The sequence below is a fragment of the Panthera uncia genome, chromosome B4 (genome assembly GCF_023721935.1).
Source record: "Panthera uncia isolate 11264 chromosome B4, Puncia_PCG_1.0, whole genome shotgun sequence".
Classification (NCBI taxonomy): Eukaryota; Metazoa; Chordata; class Mammalia; order Carnivora; family Felidae; genus Panthera; species Panthera uncia.
The window spans coordinates 135,013,593-135,040,278 of NC_064809.1; the positions used below are offsets into that span (position 1 = coordinate 135,013,593).

Here is a 26,686-nt window from a genome sequence, read left to right on the forward strand (position 1 = left end):
GGCGGACGCCGCCGCCCGGCTCTCCGAGGCCCGGGGCGCCCCCGAAGGTGCGCAGCGCGGCCGCGTCTCCCTGAGCGGCGGGCGGGGGCCGGCGGGCCGAGGAGGGGCCCTGGCGGCGGGGGCCGGGCGCCCCGGGAACGAGGACCGCGGCCCGGGCCGTGCGAGGATCCGGGGGCCGCGGGAGGCGGCCGCGGCCCAGGGCCAGGCCCAAGACCAGGCCCAGGCCCAGGAGGAGAAGCGCGGGCCCGGGCCGCATGGCGCCGCCTCCCCGGGAACCTGGGAGCCGCCGCCGCAGGCCGCCGGGCGTCCAGCCAACGGCCGCGGGTGGGGCGCGGGCCGCGGGATCACAGGGGCGACGGGGTCACGACCTGGAGCGGCGAGTGGGACCTGGGCTTCCGGGATCCCCCCCCTCCCCCGGCCCCTCCCACGACAGTGTAGGCCTCGATCGGGGAGCGGTGATGGAATTAACTCTGCCAAGGTTCCCAACAGCCTGAAAGGCCCCTTAGCGGGAATCCCACTCCCCTGGGAATATCCAGTTTCAAGACGGGGTCTGTGAGCTCCCCGAAAGCCCAGGGTTTCTCTTTTTTGCTCTTCATTCTTAAGGTGAAACCCTAAGTCACTGATTGTAGATCTTTCTTCTTTCTAATGGAAGCATTTAAGGTTGTTAAGTGTCCCACCAGACGCTGCGTAACCGCATCCTGCCTGTTTGTGGTATTAACGTTATCATTCAATTTTTTTCTACTTTCCCGTTTGGGTTTTGACCTACAAATTAAAGATGTGTGGTTTATTTTTCAGATATCTGGAGTTTCTGTGAAATTTAAGGGTTTTGATTTCTAACTTAAGCCTGTTGTGGTCAGAGAACACATTCTATGTGATTTTGATCCCTTTACATTTATTGAGACTTGTTCGAAAGCTCATACCTAGTGTGGTCTGCCTTGATGTGTTGTCCACGTGCACTTATCCCACCTTTGTTGGGTGGGTTGTCCTATAAATGTCAACCAAATCAAGATGGTTGGTACTGACACTTGGATCTTCCATGTCCTCTCTGGGTTTTTGTCTAGCTTTTCTATCAATTGCTGAGAGAGGATGTTAATCTCTCCTATTATGACTAGAGAAGCGTCTATTTTTAATTCTGTCAATTTTTGCTTCATGCATTTTGAGGCTCTATTAGATGTATACACATTTTGAGGTCATGTCTTAATGAATTGGCCCTTTTATCATTGTGAAATGTCTGTGTTTATCTCTAGCAATAATCTTTGTTTTGAAGTCTAGTTATGTGATATTAAAATAGCCAAGTTATATGTTCATTGTATCTAAGTGAAACTGGAAAGTAAAATAGCCATACTAGCCTTCTGATGCCTACGGTCTATATGGCATATTTTTTCTCATTCACTTACTTTCACTTTATTTATGTTTTTATATTAAAGTGGTCTTTTGTAGGCAACATTTAATAGGGCTTTTATTTTCTTATCCTCTCTCTCTCTCTCTCTCTCTCTCTCTCTCTCTCTCTCTTGCATTCTCTCTGAGTGCACCACACACCAAGGAAAGGACATAAGAAGGCAGCCATCTGCAAACTAGAGAGACGGCCCTTACCAAGTACCTGACATGCTGGCCCCCAGACCTTGGACTTTCGGCTCCAGTATTGCCAGAAATATTTACCGCTCAAGCCCCCACTCTAGGGTATTTTGTTTTAGCATCCTGAGCTGACTAAGACCACAGGAAAGATGAGGGCTGAAAACTCAGATTGGGGCCATCAGAGGTCATGTTAGGGGAGGAGGCACAAATGGAGAAGGCAGACTCCGGACTCCCCCAGTATTTAGAGGTCAGGCCAACAAGGCGCCAGAGAAGTGGCCGCAGTGGGGCTGGCGGGAAACCAGGCAGGTGTGGTGTCCTGGAAGCCATAGGAAGGGGGTGGGGTGGGGGAGGTGGTTCAAGTAAGGGGGCTGTGTCAGACCAAATGGTGAGGAACCGGAAGTGGAGGCAGCGGCTGGGTTTGGGCCCGGAGGGCCTTTAGTGTCCCAGACAAGTGCAGTGTCAGTGGTTCAGACAACCACGTAAAACTCTGGACAAGTTTTGCCGGCATGGCAGAGCAGAGAAGTGTATATCTAAGATCTACAAAGATAAATAAAAAATAAAGAGCAGTGGTATGCCCACATCCCAGCCAAGGAGATAGAAGGATCCCAGTGCAGTCCGAGGCCTCCGCGTGCCCTGCAAGAGAGAATTCTCAGCACCACCAGGGCATCATTGATGTGAGTTTCGTTTCTGCTGCTGTCTCGTGTTTCTTGACTGTTTACACAGGAACCAGTCCCTCCGCAATGCACTGTTTTGCATGTTGGTAAACGTCACCTAAGGGGATCATATAGCACATTATCTTCCACAGACTGTAGTTGTGAGCACGGTTTGCTTCAGTTCAAAAAATGACCTCTAGAAACGTGTGCGCGCCAGGCTTCCGCGGGGGACTCCAAAGAGCTTGAAAGGGACCGCTGCCTTAGGATTCCCCCTTGCCTCCCGAGGGACTCCGCGGCGGCGGCCCAACAGGGTCGCCTGCAGGCGGGAGCCCCCTGGCGGGGGTGGGGCAGGAGTTGGGACGGTGAGCGAATCCCGAGCTGCCCCGCTGCCCTGCGGGGGAGGCGAGTGCGCCCACCGAGGCCCCCGCAGCGGCTCCTCCCCTCCGGCAGGCGCGGACCCCCTCGGAGCGCCCCCGGGGCGGGGCGGGGCCAGTGCCGCGGACCAGTGAGCTCGCGGGGAAGCGCGGCAGCTCCGCCCCGCGGTGTCCGCCCCAACGCGGAAGGTGCGGAGTCGCCCGGACCCACATCACCGGCCCGGCCACACACTTGCCCCCATGGCCGCCACCGCTCCGCTGCGCGACTGCCAGGTACGCGGAGGTTGAACCCGGCCGGGCCCCGCGGCCCCGGCATGGCTTGGCGCTCGGCGGCGGGGACGGGGCCGACCTGCGCGGGACCCTGGATCCTCCGGGGAACCGGCCCCCGAGGGACAGGCGAGCACCTGGGTGCAGGAAGGGACCAGAGTACCCTCCTGTGGGACCCCAGCGGCGCGGTTCGCACCCCGCGGAGACCCCGAGGCCTATAATGCATTAGCCCCAGCCACTGTGGCGCAGGAGTGTCTCTTTCGGACCCTCCAGGGTGGGCAGCCTGAACCCATTTTGCAGATGAGGAAGGTGAAGTTCAGAGGAGCCAGGGGACTTGCCCCCCAGCCATGCAGCCTGAGGAGCTGCCCGCTGTGCTCAGGGAGTAGAGGACATTTTCCTTCCCAGGGTGGGGTCGCAGGTCTGTGCACCCCGTGGGGATCCAAAGGGCAGCCCTAACAGTGAACAGTTCTAACGATCTCTAGATCTTTCTGCTGACAGACTTGTAGGTCTGAATCATTTGATAAAGTGGGGAGAGGAGAGGTATTGTTGCTGTGCTTGGCAGATATCGTGTTTGCCTGCCAGTTGGAAAGTCCACCCTGCCCGGCCAAGCTCTCTAAGGCTCTACCCCTTTTCTGTCCCCCTAGACCTCCCCTCAGCCAGACCAGGGACTCCCGTTTCCTGAGTGCTCCCCTGGCAGACACTTCACAGTCACCCCGTGCATCCTCCAGAGCCCCATTCGGGGCCAGCGAAGGGTCTGAGAGAGGATGTTGCCAGAAGGCACACAGCTATTTAGGGACCCCTGGGATTTGCATCAGGATCTGCCCCCTCCCACCCACAACTCGGCCTCCTCTGCTCTGCACGGTCTATGAAATCTGAGAGTCCCTGCCGGCCCCACAAGCCTGGCTCATATGGAAACCCACACTCACACGATGCGAGGCATTTGGAGATCTTCTGTGCTTGGGGGTTGGGGTTCACATTTATGGCTGGAGGACTACATGGAATAAAGCCCTGAGAGTCTCTTCTTGCTGTGTGCAGGCGTGGAAAGATATGGGCCTCCCACTGTCAACCGCAAGTAACGAGGCCTGCAAGCTCTTTGATGCCACCTTGACCCAGGTATGCCTGCCGGGCAGTGCGGCGGCCTCTCTAACGGCCGGTGGGGAGGTGTTTAAAATTACCAAATGCTCTTAACTGATTTATGTTTCATTTTTAAATGTTCTGGCCCGTCTCACAGCTACATTTACTTACACCACGCAATGAACGGTCCTTACACAAGGGCAAGACAATACTCCGCACCCCCATCCAGCACGGCTTCGCTTAGATTTACGGCCAGACTCACGTGTCGTGTGATGTACTCTCCCAGGAAAGCCGGTCAACGATGACCACGAGCAAGGGTGGCACTCAAGGCTTCCTAAGCCTCACCTCTTTATCAGCGCTCTTGTTTTATGAACAGTGAAGCTCTCCCGCCCCATTCCTGCCCAAATCTCCTGGCAAACTTGGGTACAGGAGGGCCCACATGGGGGACCCAAACATGCTTCGTAATGCTTAGAGGCCCCGCAGCCAACAGCTTGGGAAGTAGGGGATGCTGTTTTCAGTTGGGTGATGATGTTAGCAGTGGGTTACAGCGCAGTCTATGTACTCCGGACCCTGGTGCATGGGAACGTGTTGGAGACAACCCATGGCGGGGGTGAGAGGTGCCCCCAGGGTCAGGCAGACAGCAATGTTTATCAGGATGCTGACTCTCCCCAGGCCTCCCTCTATGGTCTGCTGAGGGTTTGATATGGGGCCCCTCCGCTTTGGGCTTCGGCCCCTGGCTGGGGCTAATTTTTGAATATACCACTCTCACCTATGGCCGCTCCAAGACCCCCCACCGTATTACCGGTAATTTCTAACACCAGTGAAGGAGCCTGTAGTTTTAGAACTAGGAGGGTCTCAAGAGGTAGGGTCTAACCACTTTGTTTGACGTTGGGGAAACCGAGGCTCAGAGAGCTGCGCTGACTCCTGCAGTGAGGCAGATGATGAGCAGGGTAGGCCTGGGTCTGTATACACCGATGGGAAACTACAGCTGGGTTTATCATGAGCAGTGAGAACCCTGCCTACGAACTCCATCCACACAACATAAGGACCGAGGAAGCTTCTAGAAACATAAGTACAAGAAACAACCAGTGAGATGCCGTGAGCTTGCCGAAGGACTCCACTGTGCTCATTTGAACTCTGTTTGTGCCCTTCCTGCACGTTTTGGCCCCAGTAGAGCCCCGGATTTGTTACAAAGCCCGTTCCTCAGTGTAGCACAGTCCTTCCCCGCACCCCGCCTGTGTATCTTCTGTCCCATGTATCAGCATCTCTGGGCCATCCTGTGTTCGAGCGTGGGCCTCTCTGCTCCAACTCCCCCGTGTCTTATTAAAACACACTCTGCTAATTCTGTCTAGATGCAGGTCAGACATTTGATAGGACACATTTTTTGTTTTGTTTATTTTTGAGAGAGAGAGGGGTGAGGAGGGGCAGAGAGAAGGGACAGAGCATACGAAGTGGGCTCTGTGCTGATAGCAGTGAGCCTGATGGGGGGCTTGAACCCACGAACCGTGAGATCATGACCTGAGCTGAAGTCGGACGCTCAAGCGACTGAGCCACCCAGGCGCCCCGAAGGTCTTTTTGGAAAAGAATGAATGAAAAGTAGGAAGGTTCCAATTGTGGCGCCCGACTTTGAGGCCCCCTCTCATGGCTAAAGAAGTTGATGTTCGGGGCAGGTCACCTGTCAGGAAGAAGCTTTCTTTAGATGCTTCTTTCCTGAATATGGGGGCCTCACCCGCCCTAGAAAGTGTGCCTTGAGTTACGAGTATTCAGGCTCTTCACATGAGACCAACCCAGGTGCAGTTCAGGTCATGAAATACTTCGTTGTCTAGAGAGAAAATCCAGATTCAGACACATGCCTTCCTTAACATGAACTAAGGACTCCCTGGGGACAACGTTGTTTTGCCTTTTCTATTTCAGTATGTCAAATGGACCAATGACAAAAGTCTTGGTGGCATTGAGGGCTGCCTGTCAAAGCTCAAAGCAGCAGATCCGACCTTCGGTGAGTGATGCTGTCCCCGGGTTGAGGAGCCGCGTCTCGTGGGTCCGAGCGCTCTCTGACTGAGCGACTCCACTGGCCTGGGGAGGGCAGGCTGGTGGCAGTGACCAGGCTGGCCTTTTGCCCGGAGGGAGGGCAGCAAGACGAGAGCCACTGGTAGGCTTGGCATAGCACTGCCTTCATAGAGATGCCAGGTTCCATGTAAGGCATCTTTCTTTTGAAAAAAAATTTTTTTTTACATTTATTTATTTTTGAGAAACAGACTGAGACAAAGCATGAGTGGGGGAGGGGCAGAGAGAGAAGGAGACACGGAATCGGAAGCAGGCTCCAGGCTCCGAGCCGTCAGCACAGAGCCCGATGCGGGGCTCGAACTCACGAACTGTGAGATCATGACCTGAGCCGAAGTCAGACGCTCAACTGACTGAGCCCCCCAGGCGCCCCTGTAAGGCATCTTTCTAATTTTTTCCCTAATTGTCAGGTCTACAGGGAAGACACCGGTCCTATTTCTCAGGGGAGGAAAGAGAATGAGAAACATACCCCAAACCACTCAGCTGGTAGTTGGGTGGCTAGGACCACATGAGGCTTTCTGTTTTCCAGAGCTGACCTAGAACACCAGAGGTGGCTCCTGGGGACTTTTAGGACACCAGTGAGGCTTAGCTCGAGCATCTGGGCCACCAGGGCCTAGTGACGGAGGCTGGCATCACAGACAAGCCGTGTGCGCAGAGGGGATGGGGAGGTCAGCCCGGTGCATTTCGGAACCCCAGGAGGGTGGCCCCAGGAGGGGTGGGGTTCCAGGCCTGGAGGAAGGGCTGAGGAGGGCAGGGCAGTAACCACCGTCCCTTTCCATGCCACTGTGGCCAGCTCCCGCTGAGGACAGGATGCACGGGATGGGGGAAGAAGGAAGCTGAGCCCAGCCTATGGGGGACCAGGAGCCAGGAATGGGCTCGGGCTCTCTGAGCAGACCTCGGGCCCCAGGATAGAAATGGGGGCCACATGGGTCGTCCCAACACTCTGGTTGGGTCCTGGGTCTCCGGCCTCGCCAGTGACTGAGTTCCAAATGCCGGTGGACCCCGTGCCTCTGTCAGGCTGGGGGCTGGGAAGCTCGAGGGGGACCCGGGGGTCTGCAGACCTGCCAGCAAGGTTGCTACAAGGGCACAAGGCATACCCTCCCCTGTCCCCCCCCACCCCCCACAAAGCTCTCCGTGCATGAGTGGCTGAGACAGACTGTACTCCAGGGACCAGCCCCCCCTGCATGGAGCATCTCCTCAGCAGCCCCCTGGAGGCCCGGCGTTGGTGGTAGTGACAATATCAGCCGATGAGGGAAATTAGGGCTGGGGGGTCGTGGGAGCCGGCAGGCAGCCCTGACCATTTCACCCAGTGAAGGAAGATGCTCCAGACGTTGGCAGAATGCCCTTGTTGGAAAAATATTTGCGGAGGTACAGCGTGTCTCTAGGGCTGCTTCCGCTCCTCGTGAGTGGCGAGGGCCCAGGCTGGGTTCCCCACTGCTGTGTGTGGGGGGGGCCCGGCACACAGCCGACCAGCCGCCTGGCCTGCCCCTCCAGGGATGTGGGGTATTTATTCCTCACTTGAGGCTGGGCAGGGCAGGGCAGGGCTGGGCAGGGCGGGCAGGGCAGGGCAGGGCTGGGCAGGGCCGGGCCGAGCTGGACGCCCTGAATCACCAGCTGCTGCTTTCCAACCTTTCGCCAGCGATGGGCCATGCCATCTCTAATGGCCTCGTGCTGATCGGCACCGGAAGCTCTGTGAGGCTGGACAGGGAGTTGGACCTGGCCGTGAAGACAATGGTGGAGGTCTCCAAAACACAGCCGCTGACGCAGCGGGAGCGGCTGCACGTGTCTGCAGTGGAGACCTTTGCCAAGGGGTGAGGGCCTCCCCGGCCGTGGCTGGCACCCTGAGACCGCGCTGGGCGATGCCCCGGGGGCTCCTCCGCCGCCCTTGGGAAGCGGGACCAGGGGTGGGCTCGCCCTGCCTCCCGTAGCCATCTCTCAGTGAAAATCACATCCTGCCCGTCTGCTGTGCCTTCACTTGACTGCAGAACGAGAAAACAGTTGGCTGGGATTTCCAATTTAGCCTCCAGACAACTTTCCTTCTTTAAATGAATTGGGTGTTATGTTTGTGACAAAAATGATAGGACCACGTTACAGAAACGTATGAAGGAAGAGAGCAGAAAGCACTCGCCCTATCCTCGCCCCGACATACCCTCGCGGACATCTGTTCACAGCCTTCCGGGTTGTCCCCCCCCCCCCGTCTCCCTTGTGGCCACGGCTGTCCCCCTGTGTTTCATGGTCCCGCAGCCCATCTCTGGGACAGCCCCTTGCGTCTGCGCCGTCAGGGGAGATGCCCCACACAGCTAGGCGACCTGAGCTGATGTCTCATGGGTTCCGAAGCAGGAACAAAAGGGGCTGAGTCAGTGGCAGGTGTCAGCACGGGGGTGGGCTTCCCCCCCAGCTGGCTCCCCCTCACACAGCTGGTTCCCGGTCCCAGGGAGATTGCCTTTGGCAGCCCGTTAAACCAGTTTTTTTGTTTGTCTGAATTCCAGAGTAAAACTTCCCACTGGTTTTTCAATGTTCTGAGCCACAACCTAACATGGAAACTTTTTTGTGCGGGTGTACGTAGAATATGTTCCCTCTCTCTCTCTCTCCTGTCTCTCTCCCCACACCCCATCTCTCTATCTCTCTGTCTCTCATATATATGTATATATATTATAACTATACAATATATTATGTACAAATATATTTATGTAAATATAAATATTTAATACAGAAATATTTATATAAATATATATTATAATATATAATTATATATTACGTATAATATATGTAATTATATATCATATATTTAAATACATATATACATATTTCAGACTCTGGCAAGAAACGATGCCTTTTGCCCACCACACGTGTATGAACTACGTGTTCAGCGCTGCTGAGAAATCTCTCTTTGGCTTTCAGGAACTTTTCCAGAGCCTGTGAACTATGGGAACAGATTCTCTGGGACCACCCAACAGACATGTTAGCCCTAAAATTTTCCCATGATGCCTACTTTTACCTGGGCTATCAGGAACAGATGCGGGATTCTGTGGCTCGGATATACCCCTTCTGGACGCCCGACATCCCCCTTAGCAGGTATGTGCCAGCTGGAAATCACGTCGTTTCTTTCTTACTCTCTCTCTCTCCTCTGTCCGAAAAGCATGGCAAGGCTCCTGGCCTTGCCCTGGAAACAGTGAGTCTGCTGTGGCTCTTCTCCAAGTTCTCGAAACTGAAAAGATCTCTCTGTTTGCTCTTCCTCCCATCCTGTGAACAAGGCAGCGGCATGTGTATCGGTCAGCCCAGGGTAGTTTTTGCTGCGGTAACAAGCATCCTCTGGTTCTCCAGAGGCTTGTTTATCACACATGCTACACCCCTGTCGTGGGAGGGCCCAGGGCTCTGCACCCCTTGTCATTGTCTCCCTCCTACATCAGAGTCCCAGATGGTGAAGATGCTTTCTGGACACATTGGTCACTGAGAGAGAGAGAAGAGGGCACCCCTGAGGGACTCACGGTGGCAAGGCTTACGGAGGAAGGGCCACCCTGCCACTCCCAAGTCATTGGCCAGAGCTGGTTACCCCCCCCCCCCCCCAGGACACCAGGCAGTGGAGCTCTGCTGTGTGCTCGGGAGGAGAGGGAGGCCTGGAGTACCTGAGCGGTACTCCCTCCCGTGTGATGGCTGCACAGAATTGCCTTCATTGTGTCTTACTCACAGGATGGTTGTGAAAATCAGACAGCCCCGTGGATTGGAGAGCTGGGTTAGGCAGGGTTCTCTATAGAAACACAACCAGTAGGGTATGAATATCTGTAGCTATATTATTTACATGTTTATACGGGGCAGGGATTGATTGATTTTAAGGAATTGGCTCATGCAGGTGCAGGGACTGGCAAATAAGTCTGAAATCCACAGGATGGACGGGCCAGCAGTCTGGGGAGTCCATGTTGTAATCTGGAGGCAGAATTCCTTCTTCTGAGGACCTCGGTCCTCTCTCTTAAGTCTTCAACTGTTTGGACGAGGCCCACCCGTATTATGGAGGGTAATCTGCTTCACTCAAAGTCTGTAGATTTAAATGTTAATCACATCTGAGAGATACCTTCATAGAAACATCTAGATAGTATCTGACCAAACAACTGGGTACCATAGCCCAGCCAAGGGGACACATGAGAGTAACCATCCCAAGAGCCTAACAATACCGGGCACACCATAAGCATTCAATGCATGTTTCAAAGTGGAAGGTCAAATGACCCCAATAAATATTTAAAAACAATATTTAAAATATTTAAAAGAAATAAATATTTAAGGGGTGCCTGGGCGGCTCAGTAAGTTAAGCGTCCAACTTCGGCTCAGGTCACGATCTCATGGTGTGTGAGTTCGAGCCTCACATCTGGTTCTGCAATGAAAGTGCAGAGTCTGCCTAGGATTCTCTCTCTCTCCCTCTCTCTCTCTCTCAATAAATAATAAAACTTAAAAAAAGAAGGAAAGCAGTATTTAAAAGAAAAGTCTGGAAGCCCGTGTGCTAGAACACTGCAGCTATGAATCGTGAGAGCTAGACTTTGTCACTATGCGCGGTAGTAAAGGTAACACCTGAGTCACCAATAGAAACTCTGTTGTTCTTCCTTGTTTTCGTGGGATCCCACAAAGCTACAGCAAAGACTGCCTCTGGCACGTGTGACTGGCCTGGCGCTCAGTGCTGAGGATCACAGACGAGCAATATAGAAATGGCAGTGTGTGCTGATTCAGTGAAGTGTCCCGTCCCGGGCCGGGCCTGGGCCAGGAGCGAGCGGGACAGACGGGTCCTGGCCGCTAGGAGCTGGGGTCTGGGGAGGAGCTGTCCAGCAAGTACAGGCGGGGCTGGGCTGGGGGTGTGCACGCCGCTGGCCAGCAGAGAAGCCACTGCCAGCCTGTGCTCACCAGTACTTCCCAAGGGAGGTGTCCCGGGCTGTGCCCCCAGGTGGGTGTCACCAGCCGGACAGGCAGGAGAGGGCCCTTGTCGTCCTCAGTGGAGACAGCGCGCTGATGCTTAGGGGGTGGGCTGTGAGTCGCAGAGGGGCCCGCTGCAGAGACGGGGCTTGGGGTAGACGATTGTGCCGACGCTGGGGGGTCACGGCGCTCCCCACTGATCAGCAGCGTCCAGTTGCTGGGAAGCCTGGTGCTTGGGGTCGTACCTGGAGGGGACGTGCGTCCGTCTCCTGGGGCTGCCGGGACAAAGTGCCGTAGACCGGGCCGCCTAAAGCGACAGTGCATTCTCTCACAGTTCAGAGGCCACAAGTCGGGAATCCAGGCATCACCAGGGCTGTGCTCCCTCCAGAGGCTCTAGGGGAGGCTCCTTCCTCGCCTCTCCGTGGCTTCCGGCGGGAGCTGGTGATCCTGGGTGTTCCTTGGCCTGCAGCTGCGTGGCTGCGGTGTCTCTTCTGTGTTCACGTGGCTCCATCCTTTGTGTGTGTTTGTACGTCCCTGTCCGAGTCCTCCTCTCCTTCCTCTCGTGAGGACATCCGTCGTTGGGTCTAGGGCCCACCCTCGTCCCGCAGGACTTCAGCTTGATGGCGTCTGCAAACGCCTGCATTCCAAATTAGGGTCCGTGCTCAAGCATCGTTTTGGGGGACACGGTTCGGCCCACACTGAGGGTTGCACAGTCCACTGTTGTTGAAGACTTTTTGTTTGTTTCCTCTCTGTTTTTTTAGCTACGTGAAAGGCATCTATTCCTTTGGATTGATGGAAACCAACTTCTATGACAAGGCAGAAAAGCTTGCCAAAGAGGTAAGTGGGCCCTTCCCCTCAGGGGTGGCGTCAGGCGGGGCAGAGCCCACACGGCCCCCCTCCCCGCCCCCCCACTCTGGTCTGGTTTCCTGAGAGACCCTGGGGAGGACTCATATTACCAGCAAGGGCAGCTGGCCCTCCCACAGTCCGCAAACTGCCTCCACGGGCCAGGAAGGTGAATGAGGCCCGGGGAAGCTGTGTCCACCTCTCCCTCGGGGCCCCGTGCAGGGCCGCCCCAGGCTCCCCGAGCTCTTGTCTGTCTCTGTCCAGAGCTCCACGGTCGCAGACAAAGGTTGCCTCCGGGTGGCCCCTGACCCGGGGGCCAGGGTCTTGTCGGCCAGCTCTTCCCTCGACCTCTGCCTCCCCCCAGAGGGAGGGAACCATGGTGAAGGGTGCAGAGGAGTGTGGTTTTGCCAAGTGCCTCCTGTCGGGCCGGGCCCTTCCCGCCAAGGGCCGGCTGGTACCAAGGTGCATGGTGGACGCCCCTCACCAGCGGACCGGGACCGAGCAGTAGGCCGCGGCGGTGGACTTGGGGCTCGTGGTGTCCTCTGTGGTCCTCGGAGGCCGTGTCCTCCAGCCCCTCTCCTCACAGGAGTGGAAACGGACCCCGGGAGGGGCTGTCGCGCACCCGGGGGCGCCCTGGGCCTGGCTCCGTGACAGACACCCACTCTAGTCTGCTCATCCCCTCCGCCGCGAGGCAGCACTCTCCTCGCCGTCCAGACGAGGGGGCCACGGCGCAGAGAGGCCACGGCTGGCAGAGTGTGTGCTCACCGGGGCCGCCTGACCCGACCACCGTCCGTTAGGCTGCCTGGACCAGACGCGGCTCCCCCGCGTCCCAGCCAGTGTTCCTCCCCATAGACGTTGCCCTGGTTGCCCACAGCACCCCTCCCCCGGAGGCAGCCTGCACCCTTGGGGGGCCCAAGCGGCCATGAGGTTTCTGAAACCTGTTCTGGTTACACAGATCGAGCCCAGACTTGAGCGCAGGGGGACGGTTCCATGCTCCATGGCGGTCTGGGCTCCGTGGCCTGAGGGAGCAGGGCGCGCTGTCCAGCGGGTCGGCCACGGGAAGGTGCCCTGAGCGCTCGAGGGCTGTCAGACCGGCTCGAGAAGCCAGAGGGCAGACAAAAGGTGCAGGCTGACGCCCCACCGGGAGCAGGACGTGGTGGAATGGGGTGTCCTTTCTCCTGCTGTACCCACTCGTGCGGGTGCCACGCTCTGAGCCCAACACCAGTACACCCGAGGTGATTACTGGGCAAGGTCATGCTGTGACAGTGACTGCCAGGCCTCCAGGAGAGCGAGGGTGGGCTGCACCAGGCTCCGCTGGAGTCTGGAGAGGCCTCACGGTGGTGGTGGTGGTGATGCTTGGGCCTGCGAGCTTCTCTGTGCCAAACCCCAGGGGCCCCGAGAGCAAAGGGCTTCAGGCAGGGGAAGCACAGCCTGCTGAGCTCAGGAAGCTTGGAGCCACGTGATAGGCTGAGGCTCAGGGCGGATGGGAGCGGGGCGGGCCCTAGGGCAAAGGTTGGGGGGACAGGCAGGGCGGGTCGTGCAGTGCCTCGTGGCTCTGTCCCAGGGAGACTGGGGAGGAAGCTGGAGCCCCTGGTGGAAGGTGGGGCCTAATCTTGGCCGTAGGTCCGGCCACTCCCTGCCCTGAGCTGTGCCCCGCAGGAGAGCAGCACACTTAGGGGATCCCTTCTCAGGACGCCCCCTCCCCAGGTCTGCGCGGCCGTGCCCCTGCAGTCCCCGAAGTGTCCTCGTCCTGCAGGGCTCTGCCGAGGTGCCCATTGTCCCCGAGGACACCTTTCTTACAGCGCCCCCACGTGGACCGGGCAGGCCCGTGCAAGCAGCGGCGGGGAGCAGAGAGGCAGGCTTACCGGGGAAGACCTGTCTGCCTAGACCTCACAGCAGGTGCCAGGCCAAGGCCTCTGCCTCTGTGAAAGGCACGGGGCACCGAGGCAGTCAGTGGGGCTGGAGGAAAGAGCGGCCTGGTGTGCAGGACCTGGGCTCGTGTGGATTGTCCCCTGGGCCACTTTGAGCCTCAGCCTACTGCTCTGTGCCTGGCACTTAGGAGGTGCGCAGTAAGCATGAGCTGAACACAGGACTAAAAGAAAGCTACAAGGGGGTAGGAATCACGCCCCGTGTCCTGCCGGCCTTGCTGGTCACCCGGCAGGCTCCCGGTCACGTGAGTGGCTGTTGTTATTCATAGCAATCCCGTCAGAATGAGCCCGGGCTGCCACACGTGTGGTCATCCACGAGGGGCAGCCGTGAGCACTCGGCAGTCTGCACAGCATTCACACACGCCCACCGCGTCCACTTGATCTCCAAGGCCAGCCCCGAGGGGATGGCGGCATTGCTCCTCACCAGGGGGGACAAAGGCCCAGAGAGGCTGGCCGGCAAGTTGCAGGTGACTCGGCCGCGTGCAGGAGGCTCTGGGGCCAGGAGGATGAGTCCTGGCTTTGGAAAGACCCAGCTGTGGTCTTTCAGCCTCCCTGAGCTCAGTTCCTCACCTTTGAAATGGGCAGTGAGATCCTCGCTGGTGGCATCCTGTAGATGGTCAGCGGGGCTGGACTTCGGGGTCACTGCTGTTTTGAGGCAGGGCCCAGGGCGCACGCGCTCCAGCAGCTCAGACCCCTGCTCCCCACGTAACCTGGTCACCAGGCGGCCTGACTAATCCTCGTGACCTCCGACCATCTTCCGCCCCCTCCCCACGTAGGCTTTGTCCATTAACCCGACAGACGCGTGGTCGGTGCACACCATCGCCCATATTCACGAGATGAAAGCAGAAATCAAGGATGGATTGGAATTTATGCAGCACTCAGAAACCCACTGGAAGGTACGATTCCTGTCGATGGGTCATCTGCCTGGAAAATTCCGCCCATCCCCTTGGGTTAAGGCTTTAAGGACAGAAGTTACAGGCTGCAGCTTAGTTCTGGGGGAGCTGGGTTGTGTCGAGCCGCAGTGTCCCCAGGGACCCACAGGGCTCCCCGAAACCTGCTGGTGTTTTGCAGGTGATTCTAGAAGATTCTAGAATCTAGAATCTAGAAGATTCTAGAAGTTTTGGGCTGGGGCATTTGGTGTAAAGGAACGGGTCAGAAAATGACCGAGGACACAAGAGCCTGGCACGGGGGAGAACCGTAAGAACCCTGAGCTGTGTCTTACCACCAGCCGGCTGGCTCAGCATGGAACCCACGGGTGGGCTCGGGGAGCACGCGGCGCAGCCAGGGGCCGATGGGGCAATGATGTGCAGTCGGCTCCCCTAGGCAGATGCTGATAGTGTTTGCGAGAGTGCTGAGTCTGGGGGAGGAGGAGCAGCTGTGTGGCCATATCCTCTGGGCTGAGGGCCAGGGGCTTGCCCAGGCAGAACCGAGGGAGGCCAGGGAAGGCTTGGGCCAGGGCCTTCCAGCACATTCCATTCACATCCCTCCCCCAGACGCTGCGATTTTACTGGGTATTGGGTGTTGGAGGCCTGGCTGGACCCTAGGGCAAGAAAGTGACCCTCTGAGCCTCGGTTTCCTCATCTGTATACCTGCTGTTGTAACAACTGGGAAGCCCCCAAATGAGTTCTCCTTGGTGTTGGTTCTAGACATGTGTAAAATGAGGCAGCCCAGTCTGGCCGGGTAATGCTTGCATCTGTCCCCTGCTGTGGCTCCTGGCAGCCTCTGGCCTGGCAGGACAGTCTTGCTTTAGATAGTGTGGCCTGGGACTCCCTTTCCTCCTCCTCCTGCCCCAGACTGGTGCTCAGTCAAGATCCTACCCTGGGGACCCCACGGAGAGTCCAGCCCAGACTTCTCTGTCCTCAAAAGGCCTGATCAAGTGGAGTGAGCAGCTTCCCAGCAGCCCATGAACCACACCATGATAGGGACACTCTTAGGGATGTGGAAACCCAGAGGAGGCATCCAACCCCCCCTGGACTTGAGGGTGAGGTGGTCACGGAAGGCTTCCTGGAGGAGGCAGCCCCTGAGCTGGGTATTGAAGGATGGCTAGGAGTTTGCTAGGTGATAGATGGGGAGGTGGAGGGTATTCCAGCCAGATTGAGCAAAGACACCGAGGCCTGCAGGGGCCTGTGAGGAAGAGGGGACACAGGCAGCCTGGGTGTTGTCAAGCAGACGTGGGCCTTGGAGAAGGTGGTGTCAGTTCCTCTTTCTGGGAGGTAGAAGGTGGTGTCCAGGTAGAGGAGGAAGTGTTCGCGGTAGCCTCACAGAAGGAAGGGTTAGTGCTCACGATGGGGCCTGCAGATTGCCAGTCGTCAACCACACCCCCCCTTCCTTGCCGGCCTCGCCAGTTCCTGAGGGGAGTCGAGCCCTGGGCTCATTGATCCTCGCGGCTTTATTGGGATTTGGACACCCCGGGGGCCTTGGCACCTGTTTGTGGATCCATCGCTCCTTTTCTTGAGGCTTGAGGAGCAGGGTGACCTCTGTGTCAACCGTCCTCAGAGCTGACGGGGACGTCGGGGCACAGAGGTGTCCGGCACAGGCCGGCCTCAGCATGGGTGCCCGGGAACGTTTCCCGCACTCAAGGTCGGGGGACGGTCCTGCACTGTCAGAAAACCACAGCTGGTATTTTTTTTTCCCACAGGCTGTCAGATTTTTCTCTAATTCTCTCATTTTTCCCCCCAGGACTCTGATATGCTTGCTTGTCATAATTATTGGCACTGGGCTCTGTATCTGATTGAGAAGGTAAGCTGGTTAGCTGTCTTATCCTACAAAGATGTCCAGAGAAATAAATATTTGTCTACCTTTTGCTGGTTCCCCGGGATAACAGTTTGGGTTTGCACGTTTAAATGGTGTCTGGTGTAACAGAGCATTAAGGTTTTCAGATAGCTCTTCAGGCTTAAACTACGTTAGGTGTTTTTCGCTGTGTGGACGCGGAAGCCGTGTAAGCCGCATGTAATTTGTGGACACAATTTAGGTCAAGTGTCCTCAGCCGCTGGAGTGAACGAAGCCCCCACCCCTCAGGCTGTACCTGAATGAGCTGTGAGACCCTCCAAATGCTTGGTTCCAGTGAGAGTGAGGGTGTGGGGAACAGCCTCGCCCCCAGGGATTCTGCCCCTCGGTCCCCTTTGTACGGGAGCTTCTTACAATGGTGCTAATCGTGGAGGAAATCTAGAAGCTCCCTAAAAGCCCAAAGGAAAATGCTCAGAAGTTGAGGGTCCGCGGTGACACAGAGATGCAGTGACACAGTGTGTGGAAGAAAGCAGTGGCCCCCATTGAATGTAAGACAAGGAAAATACGGGGGGAAAAAAAAGACTAGAAAAATAACATGAGAAAGCTCATAAGAGTCTGACAAGCGCAATGGGGACAATAATGCTTCGGCAGAAACTGTCCCCTTAGCAGCAGAGGCGCCAAGAGCCCAGAGCAGAAGTGGTTCTCCTCTTCCACCCTAAGACCCTCTGGGACACTGCCCCTGCCCCCCCCCCCCACCCCCGCCATGGGATGTGCTGGGGTGGGGGGTGGGGATTGGCTTTTCGGCTCATTTCTCATATTACGTTTCACCTTTGCTACATTTCACCTTTGCTACATGTTTTTGTTTTTTTAAAGTTTATTTTGAGAGAGAGAGAGAAAGAGGGAATGAATGGGGGAGGGGCAGAGAGAGAGAGAGGGAGGGAGGGAAAGAATCCCAAGCAGGCTCCTGGCCATCAGTGCAGAGCCTGATGCAGGGCTCAAACTCACAAACTGTGAGATCGTGACCCAAGCCGAGATCAAGAGTCAGACACTTAACCGGCTGAGCCCCCCAGGCGCGCCTCCCCTTTGCTGCGTGTTGATCACGGGACCTTGATTCTTGATTTTTCCAGGGCGAATACGAGGCCGCGCTGACCATTTACGATACGCATGTAAGTCTACTTTCGCACCTAGTTTGGTTGAGGGCAAAAATTTGCCTTTTTAGTCTCTAGCGGGTGTTTGAGCCCGTCAGTGTTGTCTCAGCCAGAAACAACAGCTGAAGCAAGAACTCACCTCTTGTGTAAGGCCTGCTGGGGTGAATTCTTGCCCCACGTAGCGGCGTAACCTGTGACCCAGATGGGTCGAAGACCCTCGGGGACTCTGCGCGCCGTGGGCGCTGATAGAATGACGCATCTAAGTTGGTCCTTTCTGGCATCCCGGGCTTTTCTCTGGTCATTTTAGATTGCTTTTCTCTGGTAGAATCAGTGATCTGCCCACGGGAACTTTTTTCACTGTAGCAAAATATGTACGAGATTTGCATCGGGATCATTTTTGCGCGTATGGTTTGGCGGCCCTGGGTCCATTGACTGTCACCACGGCCTGTCTCCAGAACTCTTTGGTTTCTCCGACTCTCACTCCGTGCCCGCTGAACACTAGCTCCCACCCACCCTCCTCCAGCCCCTACGTGTGCCTTTAAGAGAAAACCAGCCTAATTCACGGCTCCTGGGAACCCCTGGGCAGACTTTGAAACAGGAGACCGGGGTCACAGAAGTGCCTGGGGCCCAGGGCTCTAGACCCAAGGAAAACATTCAGTAAAGTTTCTGTTGAGTCTTCCTGTCGAGTGTTATCAGGATTGTGTAGTGAGAAGTGAAGGGTGACTACTCAAGTGTCATGAGGGACAGGCCAGCCGAATGCTGACCTGGGAACTGGTGACACAGCCTCCCACCGGCGTGGCCTGAGGCTGGGGACCAGAGGTGACAGATGCTGGCCCGGCCTCCGCTGGAGGCTCCTGTTCTCTCTTCTTCGGGTTTCCAGCCCGGAGCTGCCACGGGCCCGGGCAAGGGGATGATCCTGGTAGTTGAGGCAGAGGGGCGGTGGCGGGGGCTCCTGTTTGCTGAGGACTGGCTCCGTGCAGGCCCCACACGTGGCCCATCCCTGCGGCCCCTCATGTGCCCCCCCCCGCCCCGCCCCTGTCTTCCAGATCCTCCCCAGCTTGAAGGCCAGCGGAGCGATGCTGGATGTGGTGGACACCTGTTCCATGCTGTACCGGCTGCACATGGAAGGTAGCCCGGTCTGCGTCCTCCCCTTGCGCTCCTCTGCCCTCTCCCCTCCCACAGGACGAGAGGAAGGGGACCTGGGCCCGGAGCTGGGCAGGAGCTGATGATCGGGCCACTCGGGGCCCCGCGGCAGGCCCAAGTGGCTTGCCCATCTGTGGGCCTGGGTGTCGGCTCTGCCGTGGCCTTCCAGCCCGGCTGAGGCCCCTGGGCCCCGTGCCTTTCCCACGGCCTGCCCACCGGACCCGCAGGGCACGGGCAGCACCTGGCCACCTGTCTTTGGGTGCTGCCTCCTCTCTCAGAACAAGAGGGGTGACCGTTTCTCAACTCCCTGGGATTTCAGAGAGCGAGGTTTCTCAACATTGTCATCCCACACTCTGCAGGTAGCCGGTTGCCAGATGCTTCTCCCTTTCCCCTCGGGCCCAACCTGTATCCGCTCCAGGCCCTGGGTCAACGGGACGATGTGGGGATGAGACCTGGGCAGGGCAAGCTGTTTCCGGAGGGTTCCAGGAAGGCCTCCTCGTGGAGGTGAAATGTGAACCATGGAAGGGTGTGCAGGGTTTTGCCAGGCAGGGATGGGAAAGGATATTAGGTGCAGGGAGCAGCCTGTCCACTGCGCCCAGGACACAGAAACCGGCAACCTGCTACGGGACGAGTGACCGAAGAGCAGGGTCAGTGTGGTCCAGGCTGAGAGGCAGCTGGGGCTGAGCTCGGGTAGGCCGAGGCCAGAGCAGAGGCTGCTACTGCGTTTTCCAGGCCAGCTCACGATGCTCAGATGGTAAAGCGGCAAAATTGAAAGCTGGCCTGTCGAGGGGCCTGGAAGAAAGGTGGAATCCTGTTGACCCAGAGACCCTGTGAGCCCTTTGCCTGCAGAGGCAGGGCTTGAAGCCGCCTGGAACTCTCTGGGGACCCTGCAGCCTCTCACCTTGGTGCACGTGTGTGGGGCGGCTCAGAGGGACAGAGGCTGGGAGGCACAGTCGTGGGGCCAGGGGCATGTGGAGGCAAGACAAAGGACACTCACTCTCCCACCACAGAGTGGAGACTCAAGAGACCTGTCCGACCTGATGGGCCGAGACAGAGGTCAAGGGCAACATCTCCCGAACCCCTTCGGGAGGTGCCCCCAAGAAGCAGGAAGAAGCTAGTAACTTCCGGGAATCGGGAGGTGCTGCTGGGGAGCGGAGAAGGGTAGGGGCTGTCTGTAGAGTTGAGAAATCGAGACACGAAGGTGGGAGAATTATTAACTGAGCAGATTTTTATAAAACACCTTGTATCTCTCAGGCGTCATATGTAACCATAGGAAGAGTTTTATTTTATGTATTTTTTTAAAGTTTATTTTTGAGAGAGACTAAGAGAGAGCACAAGCAGGGGAGGGACAGAGAGGGAAAGGGAGGATCTGAAGCAGGTTCTGTGCTGACGGCACAGAGCCCGACGCGGGGCTCGAACCCACAAACCGTGAAATCATGGCCTGAGCCGAAGTCGGACGCTTAACCGACTGAGCCACCCAGGCGCCCCCACAGGGAGAGTTTTAAAAATGGTTTTGGGGGTTGTCAAAGGGGCCAGAAACTTCACTTACTACCCTTCAATAGGTTAATTTGTTTACCTTATGAATCTATTGCTTTTATAATTACAAGAAGTTAACATAAAATGGGCCCAAAGGCCTCAGTATGAGGCCCGATGCCGCTTGCCGGCCCCGCTCCCCTGCCCAGCCTCGGGGGGGTGTGGGGGTACAGGAGGCCCCCGCGCAGGACGTGCTCATACAGAATGCCAGGCCTGTGGTTTCTTCCCCGTGTCCTCAGGGGTGTCCGTGGGGGAGCGGTGGCAGGACGTCCTGTCGGTGACCCAGAAGCACAGCCGTGACCACATCCTGCTGTTCAACGACGTGCACTTCCTGATGGCATCCCTGGGTGCTCGGGACCCCCAGACCACACAGGAGCTTCTGACCACCCTGCAGGATGCCAGCGAGTACGCACCGCAGACTGGGCCCTGCTGAGAGGGCAACAGGGTACTGGGGGCGTGCCGAGGCTGGCTCCGCCCCTGCCCCTGCCCGCTGGGGGTGCTGGGGGCGGGGCCCCCCTCGGGGAGTACGGCTGTGGGGATGCTGTGGGGGGGGGGGGGCTGCTGCCACACGTGCGCCCCGCAGGCGTGTGCTCCCAGGTGGATGTATCCCACGGGGTACACTTGCTCCCCCCGAGAGATGGGGGCACGTCTCCCGGCTGGGGGTGACAGCATCTGTGTCATGGGCACAGCCTCCCACGGGGGACATGGTGAGGCCCCAGAACCAGAGAGACCTGCTGCTTACAGCATCTGAGATTCCGGACTGAGCCTCAGATCTCTGCTCTGAGCCTCAGTTTCCTCATCTGCAAGCTGGGGACAGTGGCAGGAGAGGGAGGTGCAGTGACACGGTCATACAGCTCCCCGGCACAGCTCCTGGCATGGGTGGGAGGCCCCGGGGATCCCAGGGCCCAGGGTCCTCTGCAGCGTGGGCCACCGGGGATGTAGCTGAGCCCCGCCTGTAGGGCAGGAGCTGCGGGAGGCATGACCCTTGGTGGTCTGTCCTGGGGGCCACGCGTGGGCTGGCCACCGCCATGGCCGCTGCCCTAGCCCTCCTCTCAGAGCTGTGCTGCAGGGACCGTGGCCTGTGGCCGGGGAGGCAGCTTCAGGAGAGGTGTCCGCCGTTGGCTGTCTTTTCACCACAGGGAAGGCCTGGGGAGCCCACCAAGCACTTGAGTATTTTTTTTTTTTAAATCTTTTTAATGTGTACTTATTTTTGAAGGAGAAGGAGACAGAGCATGAGTGGGGGAGGGGCAGAGAGAGAGGAAGACTCAGAATCCAAAGCAGGCTCCAGGCTCCGAGCTGTCAGCACAGAGCCCGACGTGGGGCTTGAACCCACAGACTGAGATCATGACCTGAGCTGAAGTCGGACCCTCAACCGACTGAGCCACCCAGGCACCCCGAGTATTTGATTCTGGCTTTTAAGACAGGCTTAGAGCCGGCCGCTGCCTCCATGGCTGCAGGCCCTGTGACCCAGACCAGCGGCCACCTGAGGGCCAGCAGGGAGACAGGGGCCGTGACAGCCGTCTGCCTCGGCCTTTACCTGCATCGTCTGCAAGCCTCCTGACAGCCCCGAGCGGTTGGCACTGTTCCCCACACTTTACAGATGAGCAAAGTGAGGCCAGAAGTTGAGGGGCCTGCCTGAAGTCAGGTCGCTAGTGAACAGCAGAGTTCAACCCAGGGTTGAGAGAACCCCCTCGTCTCCCCTTCCTGGCCGCTTCTCCTCCGTCGGCTCGCCCGACCAAAGGACCTGCTGTGTCAGGCCCAGAGCCGGGGACACCCTCCCGTCAGGACGCCTGAGTCAAGCAGGGAGGCATCTGTGCTGTGACGGGCAGTGCAGAGTGCCCTGCAGGTGACCGAGGGCACCTTCTCCGGCTGGCAGGTCCCCCGGGGAGAATTGCCAGCACCTCCTGGCCCGTGACGTGGGGCTGCCCCTGTGCCAGGCCCTGGTGGAGGCCGAGAACGGGAACCCGGACCGTGTCGTGGAACTGCTCCTGCCCATCCGCTACCGTATCGTCCGGATCGGAGGCAGCAACGCCCAGGTGAGCCTCCGGCCACACCAGCAGCCTGGGTCCGGCAGGGTCTCTCGGCATGGGCGCCCGTGGTGCGGGGGTGTCCTTACCATTCGCGTCCCCCGGGAAGTCTGCCCCTGAGAACAGCCCTGCCCGCAGTGGGGTGGGGGCTCCCGTCCCTCATCCCACGTTACAGGAGCCCAACCTGCCCAGTGACCTTTCAGAGAGACGTCTTCAACCAGTTACTGATCCACGCGGCCTTGAACTGCACTTCCGGCGCCCACAAGAACGTGGCTCGGTGAGTTCCTCGCTCACACCCACGCCGGGCCTGGGGACGTTTCTGAGCATGGCTCCCTCTCTCACGGGGGTCTCCCCACGGGCTTCCAGCTTGCCCTGAGCCTCCCACCTCCCACCGCCCGAGGCTACGGGGGGGCTTGGCCAGAGGGGGTCCACCCCACCCCCAGGCCGGTCCTCCTGCCCTCCCCAGCCCACTCCTCATTCGAGCCTTGCTGTAAGTTGCCCAACACGTCCTGCCGTTTCAGGGTCCTGGGCCTTTGCACATGCCGCATCCTCTGCTGGGGACGCTCTTTCTTTCTCATGGGGCTGACTGTGCTGGGCTCCAGGAGGTGGCGGGGGTGGTTATGTCAGGCAGACCCAAGGCCTGGCGGGTGGTTCTTATTTCTCACGTGGGAAGTAGCACTAGCAACTATCTCTTACGCACACACACGCACACACACACACACACGCGCGCACACACAATGGGACCGGGGCAGGGCACATTGCCCTGAAGGCTGTGGGGTAGCTGGAGCTGGTGGGGAGTTAGGGAGAGAGGATGTCCTGGAGAAGAGACAGTTGAGGGGAGGCCCGAAACCAGCGGGTTTGACCAGACCCATGGTCTGGTTAGGAGGAGGGGCTGGAGGGTTAGGGATGTGGGGGCGGGGGCGCCCCCAGAAGAAAGCTCTGCAAAGCCCGGCCCTCACCAACAGCCTTGGAGCTCCCACACCCGACTCGCCTTGCCCCACATGGGGCAGCCGAGTTCCGCGCTGGTTCCTGCACCAGATCTTCTACCTCTGGGGTGAGATGCGACCCCTCCTCAAGGGTCCCCTGCGCCCCCCACCCCAGAACACCGAAGGGAAAGGGAGGAAGGGAGGAGCTGTGGGTGGGTGTCAGGAGACCCAGTGAAAGCCCTGCGGTGAGTCCCGGGTGGCCTCTGGCGGAGCCGTGGAAGTCAGGTGGAAAGCCCGAGGGTCTGAGCTCAGGCGGTGCATGCTGGGTGAGCCCCAGCTGCCCCAACAACATTTCCAAACGGGGCAGTGCAGGTGTTCTCAGTGCTGATGAAACAGGTGTACACGCTCTGGAATCGGTTAAGACTCTGAAGCATCTTTGGACACGCGTGGTTCATAAAAGCCACACCCCTTTCTTTAGAGGGCAGATCCCTTAGAGAGTTCCAGGTCCCGGTGTGGGTGCGGGTTGGCAGGGAAGGTGAGGCCCTTTGGATAGGAGGGCTGAGGGCTGGAGCAGGGGAGCTGGGGCAGGTGCAGGGTGGGTAGAGGATGCCCTCTGGGCTGGGCAGAGGGTACTATGCAGCAGGGGGTCTGTCCACGGGCAAGCTGAGGGGGAACGGGCCCCACAGGCAGCCTGGAGCCCGTGGGGACCACCGAGGGCCACCTGCTGCAGCCAGGGTGACAGGCTCGCCTCCAAGTGCCCTCCTGTCATTGACAGGAAGCTCACGCCCCTCCCCTCCAAGGTGGAGATCCTGGGCCCCCTGCAATGGCGTCCCCACCCCTAGGGCCAGGCCCAGCCCCTTAACCCCCCCTCACCCCACGGAATCACTCTTGTCAATTGTTTGGGGGTCCTTCCCTTAAACGATACTTGCTTTGTTCAGACTTGCCTCTCCATAGCCACTGGCCTTCCCAGCGGGCCTCATGCCTGGCTTCCCCTTGACCACCACGGTCCAGTTCTACCCTCTTGTCTGGTGGAAGGATGGGCCCTGGCTTCCTGAGGCAGATGAAGCCACAGTTATGTGCTCACCCAGCTACGCGTGTCTTGGGGACAGCGTCAAAATGTTCTCCAAACACTGGACGTTCTGGTTACGCACTGGAGTCCCTACCTTCTCATCCTTGAACCTCCTGCGCCTGGTTCACCACCTGGTCCCCCTGCCAAGGTCAGGCCTCCTGCTGCTGGGCTCTGTCCCTCCTGTCCCCTCTCTCCGGTAGCCCGGGAAGGGGAGCAACTTGCTTTCTGCTCATCTCAGACCCAGGCCGAGCTGCCTGTCCTGCCTTGGGGCCCGGGAACCATCAGGCCCCACATCCTTCTAGAAGATTCCACCACAGACCCTGCCCCTGTTTCCACAGGAGCCTCCTGATGGAGCGTGATGCCTTGAAGCCGAACTCACCCCTGACCCAACGGCTCATCCGAAAGGCTGCGGCCGTCCACCTCCTGCAGTGAGCTAGGCCTGGCCCCCTCCCTAGCGTCAGATCGGCTGCCCCCTGGCTTCTAGGGTTAGAAGCGGCTAGAGCCCGTTAGGTGGTTCTGTTGAGTAATTTTGCAGCTTTAAGCAAAAAGCCCTGTAACCAGCAGCGTTACAGGGAGCGGGGACACAAATCAACTTTAAACACGAGTCAGGATCTTTTCGTCCTTGTTCAGGGCTGAGGGGCAGCCTCAAGCAGTTAGAACCAAACTAGTTTTGTTTCCACTTGCCTTGCAAACTGTATCTTCGCAGGGCACTCCCGCATCTCCTGGTGTTCAAGGGTTGGAAGGCGGGGTTGGCTGGAGGCCAGCGCAGCTCAGGGAGGACAGTCTTCCACACAGCCCCTGGGGACCCCCTCCCCCAGGCTGCCCCTGGGATAAACCCTCACCTTGTCTTCCTCATATTCTAGATCTGTTGTTCCATCTTTTGGTTGAGGGCACCCATGATGGGGGAAGTGACTTGCCCGGGTCACAGCTAGTGGAGGCCCTAAGATTTGCCTTGGGCCTCCGCAAGGCCTGACCTCGCCGTCTGTGGGTCCCCCAGCTGCCCCCCCCCCCACCTCAAAGAAGCACAAGCATGTGGGGGGCCCTCTGCTGTCTCTGGAGAGGTCTGTGAGCTTCCCAGGGGGCTTCAGTGGTATCGATCAAGGGGCCTCGGGTATGTGGTTTCCTTTGCCAGCTATGACTTTAATCATACGAGTGCACAGGCGCTGAGTTGACACGCTTTCTGGGGCGTGTGGATTGAGCCCAGGGTTGCCCTGTTGTGGCAACAAACACACAGCACTGTGGCCCGTGGCTTTACCACGATCCGAGCCGGTTTTACAAATGCTGCCTCAGTCTCAGTTTCCCCCTTTTCTTAACCTGGCCCTTAAATCAGGGAGTTGCTGATTTCACTGGAATGCACCCGTGAGGGGCGATCCTGGCCCCTAAATGTTTCTCAGGTTCCTTCAGTGTAAACTGACATTAGGGAGGGACTCAGGCAGGGGGCAGGTCTCCTGGGAGGCAGTGGAGGCCTCCAAATCGATTAGACAAATTTTCTAAGATTAAAATAAATTAGGTAATCAGTTCCTTTGACTTGCTGGTGACACCTTTCCGCATGTCCCATGTGTCAGGCCTGGGTCATGGGGAGGCAGGCTTCTCCTTGAACTTGGGGTGTGGGTGGGGCAGTGAGTCAATGGGTAATTACAATAGGATTTCGAGAGGGGTGCCGTCTCTACTCGGGAGATAGAGACACATTCCAAAGGCGAGCCTGCCCTCCAATCCTGAGCTGTCCCCTCCTGCCGGATGCCATGACACAGCAGGCTCACACTCCATCTGCCCTCCCCTCTCCTGGTTCCAAACAAGACGCAGAGTGGCTGGGGAAGGCGGAACCCGGGTCTCTCCTCGGAGATGCCCTCCACTTGTGTGGGGCAGGCTGGCGAGGATGCCCTTTCCTCCCCTGCTGTGACCTCCTCAGGTCAGGGATGGGATCTGTCCCAGCACCACCCAGCACTTGGCCTGTACTGAGGACCCGTCAGGGAACATTGGTGAATGAACCCATGAATGGATACATAAAAAAATGAAGCAGAATCTTATTGGGGGAGGGAAGAAATGTGTCTGATGGGCAGGCCCACGATAGGACAGATGGAGGACGATACCGTTTAGACTCAGCAGCAACAAGCTATTGATAATTGGTGCTGATACTGAGCACCTCCTAGGTGCTGACACGATACAGGGAGAGGAGCATCGGGAGTGGGTGTTGGGGGCGCTCACCCCCTGCAGACAACCCCAGGGCTGTGGGGACCTGACATCTGGGCCAGGCACCCCCTGAGCTCTTGCTGCAATTGTGCAGGGGGTTGAGTCAGGCAGGCCTAGGCCTTAGGGCCCTTGGTTGAGCACTGGTGGCACGAGACCAGCTGTGTCTTACCAGAGGCCTTGGTAGGTGGAGGGAAGCCTGGGGCTCCCGGGGTTGTGGGCCCAGCAAAACCAGCCTGCCTGAGGGTGTGCAGG

At 58.0% G+C, this 26,686-nt stretch overlaps 2 protein-coding genes across 2 annotated transcripts in view; one reads left to right on the forward strand and one right to left on the reverse strand.

Annotated features, from left to right (window-relative positions):
- PKDREJ (polycystin family receptor for egg jelly) overlaps positions 1-380 on the reverse strand; it is an 8,079-nt gene extending 7,699 nt beyond the window's left edge. The window contains exon 1 of the mRNA XM_049626535.1: positions 8-380. Within this exon, the coding sequence (XP_049482492.1) occupies positions 8-256 (249 nt within the window). The 5' untranslated portion in view covers positions 257-380. The remainder of the gene's footprint in view (positions 1-7) is intronic.
- A 2,331-nt stretch (positions 381-2,711) lies between these two features.
- TTC38 (tetratricopeptide repeat domain 38) lies at positions 2,712-25,764 on the forward strand. The gene is made up of 14 exons (XM_049626531.1): positions 2,712-2,875; positions 3,905-3,982; positions 5,858-5,939; positions 7,644-7,815; positions 8,906-9,079; positions 11,662-11,737; positions 14,448-14,567; positions 16,351-16,410; positions 17,526-17,564; positions 18,593-18,674; positions 20,462-20,627; positions 22,099-22,258; positions 22,453-22,526; positions 24,583-25,764. The coding sequence occupies exons 1-14, from the start codon at positions 2,843-2,845 to the stop codon at positions 24,674-24,676; spliced, it is 1,410 nt and encodes a 469-aa protein (XP_049482488.1). The 5' UTR covers positions 2,712-2,842; the 3' UTR covers positions 24,677-25,764.
- Positions 25,765-26,686: the final 922 nt, after the last annotated feature.

Excerpts from the sequence above, each read along its gene's own strand:
- TTC38 (XM_049626531.1), top strand. The coding sequence starts at position 2,843 with ATGGCCGCCACCGCTCCGCTGCGCGACTGCCAG. Across the intron at positions 2,876-3,904 it reads CTCCGCTGCGCGACTGCCAG|GCGTGGAAAGATATGGGCCT; the intron begins GTACGCGGAGGT and ends TGCTGTGTGCAG. Across the intron at positions 17,565-18,592 it reads TGACCATTTACGATACGCAT|ATCCTCCCCAGCTTGAAGGC; the intron begins GTAAGTCTACTT and ends CCTGTCTTCCAG.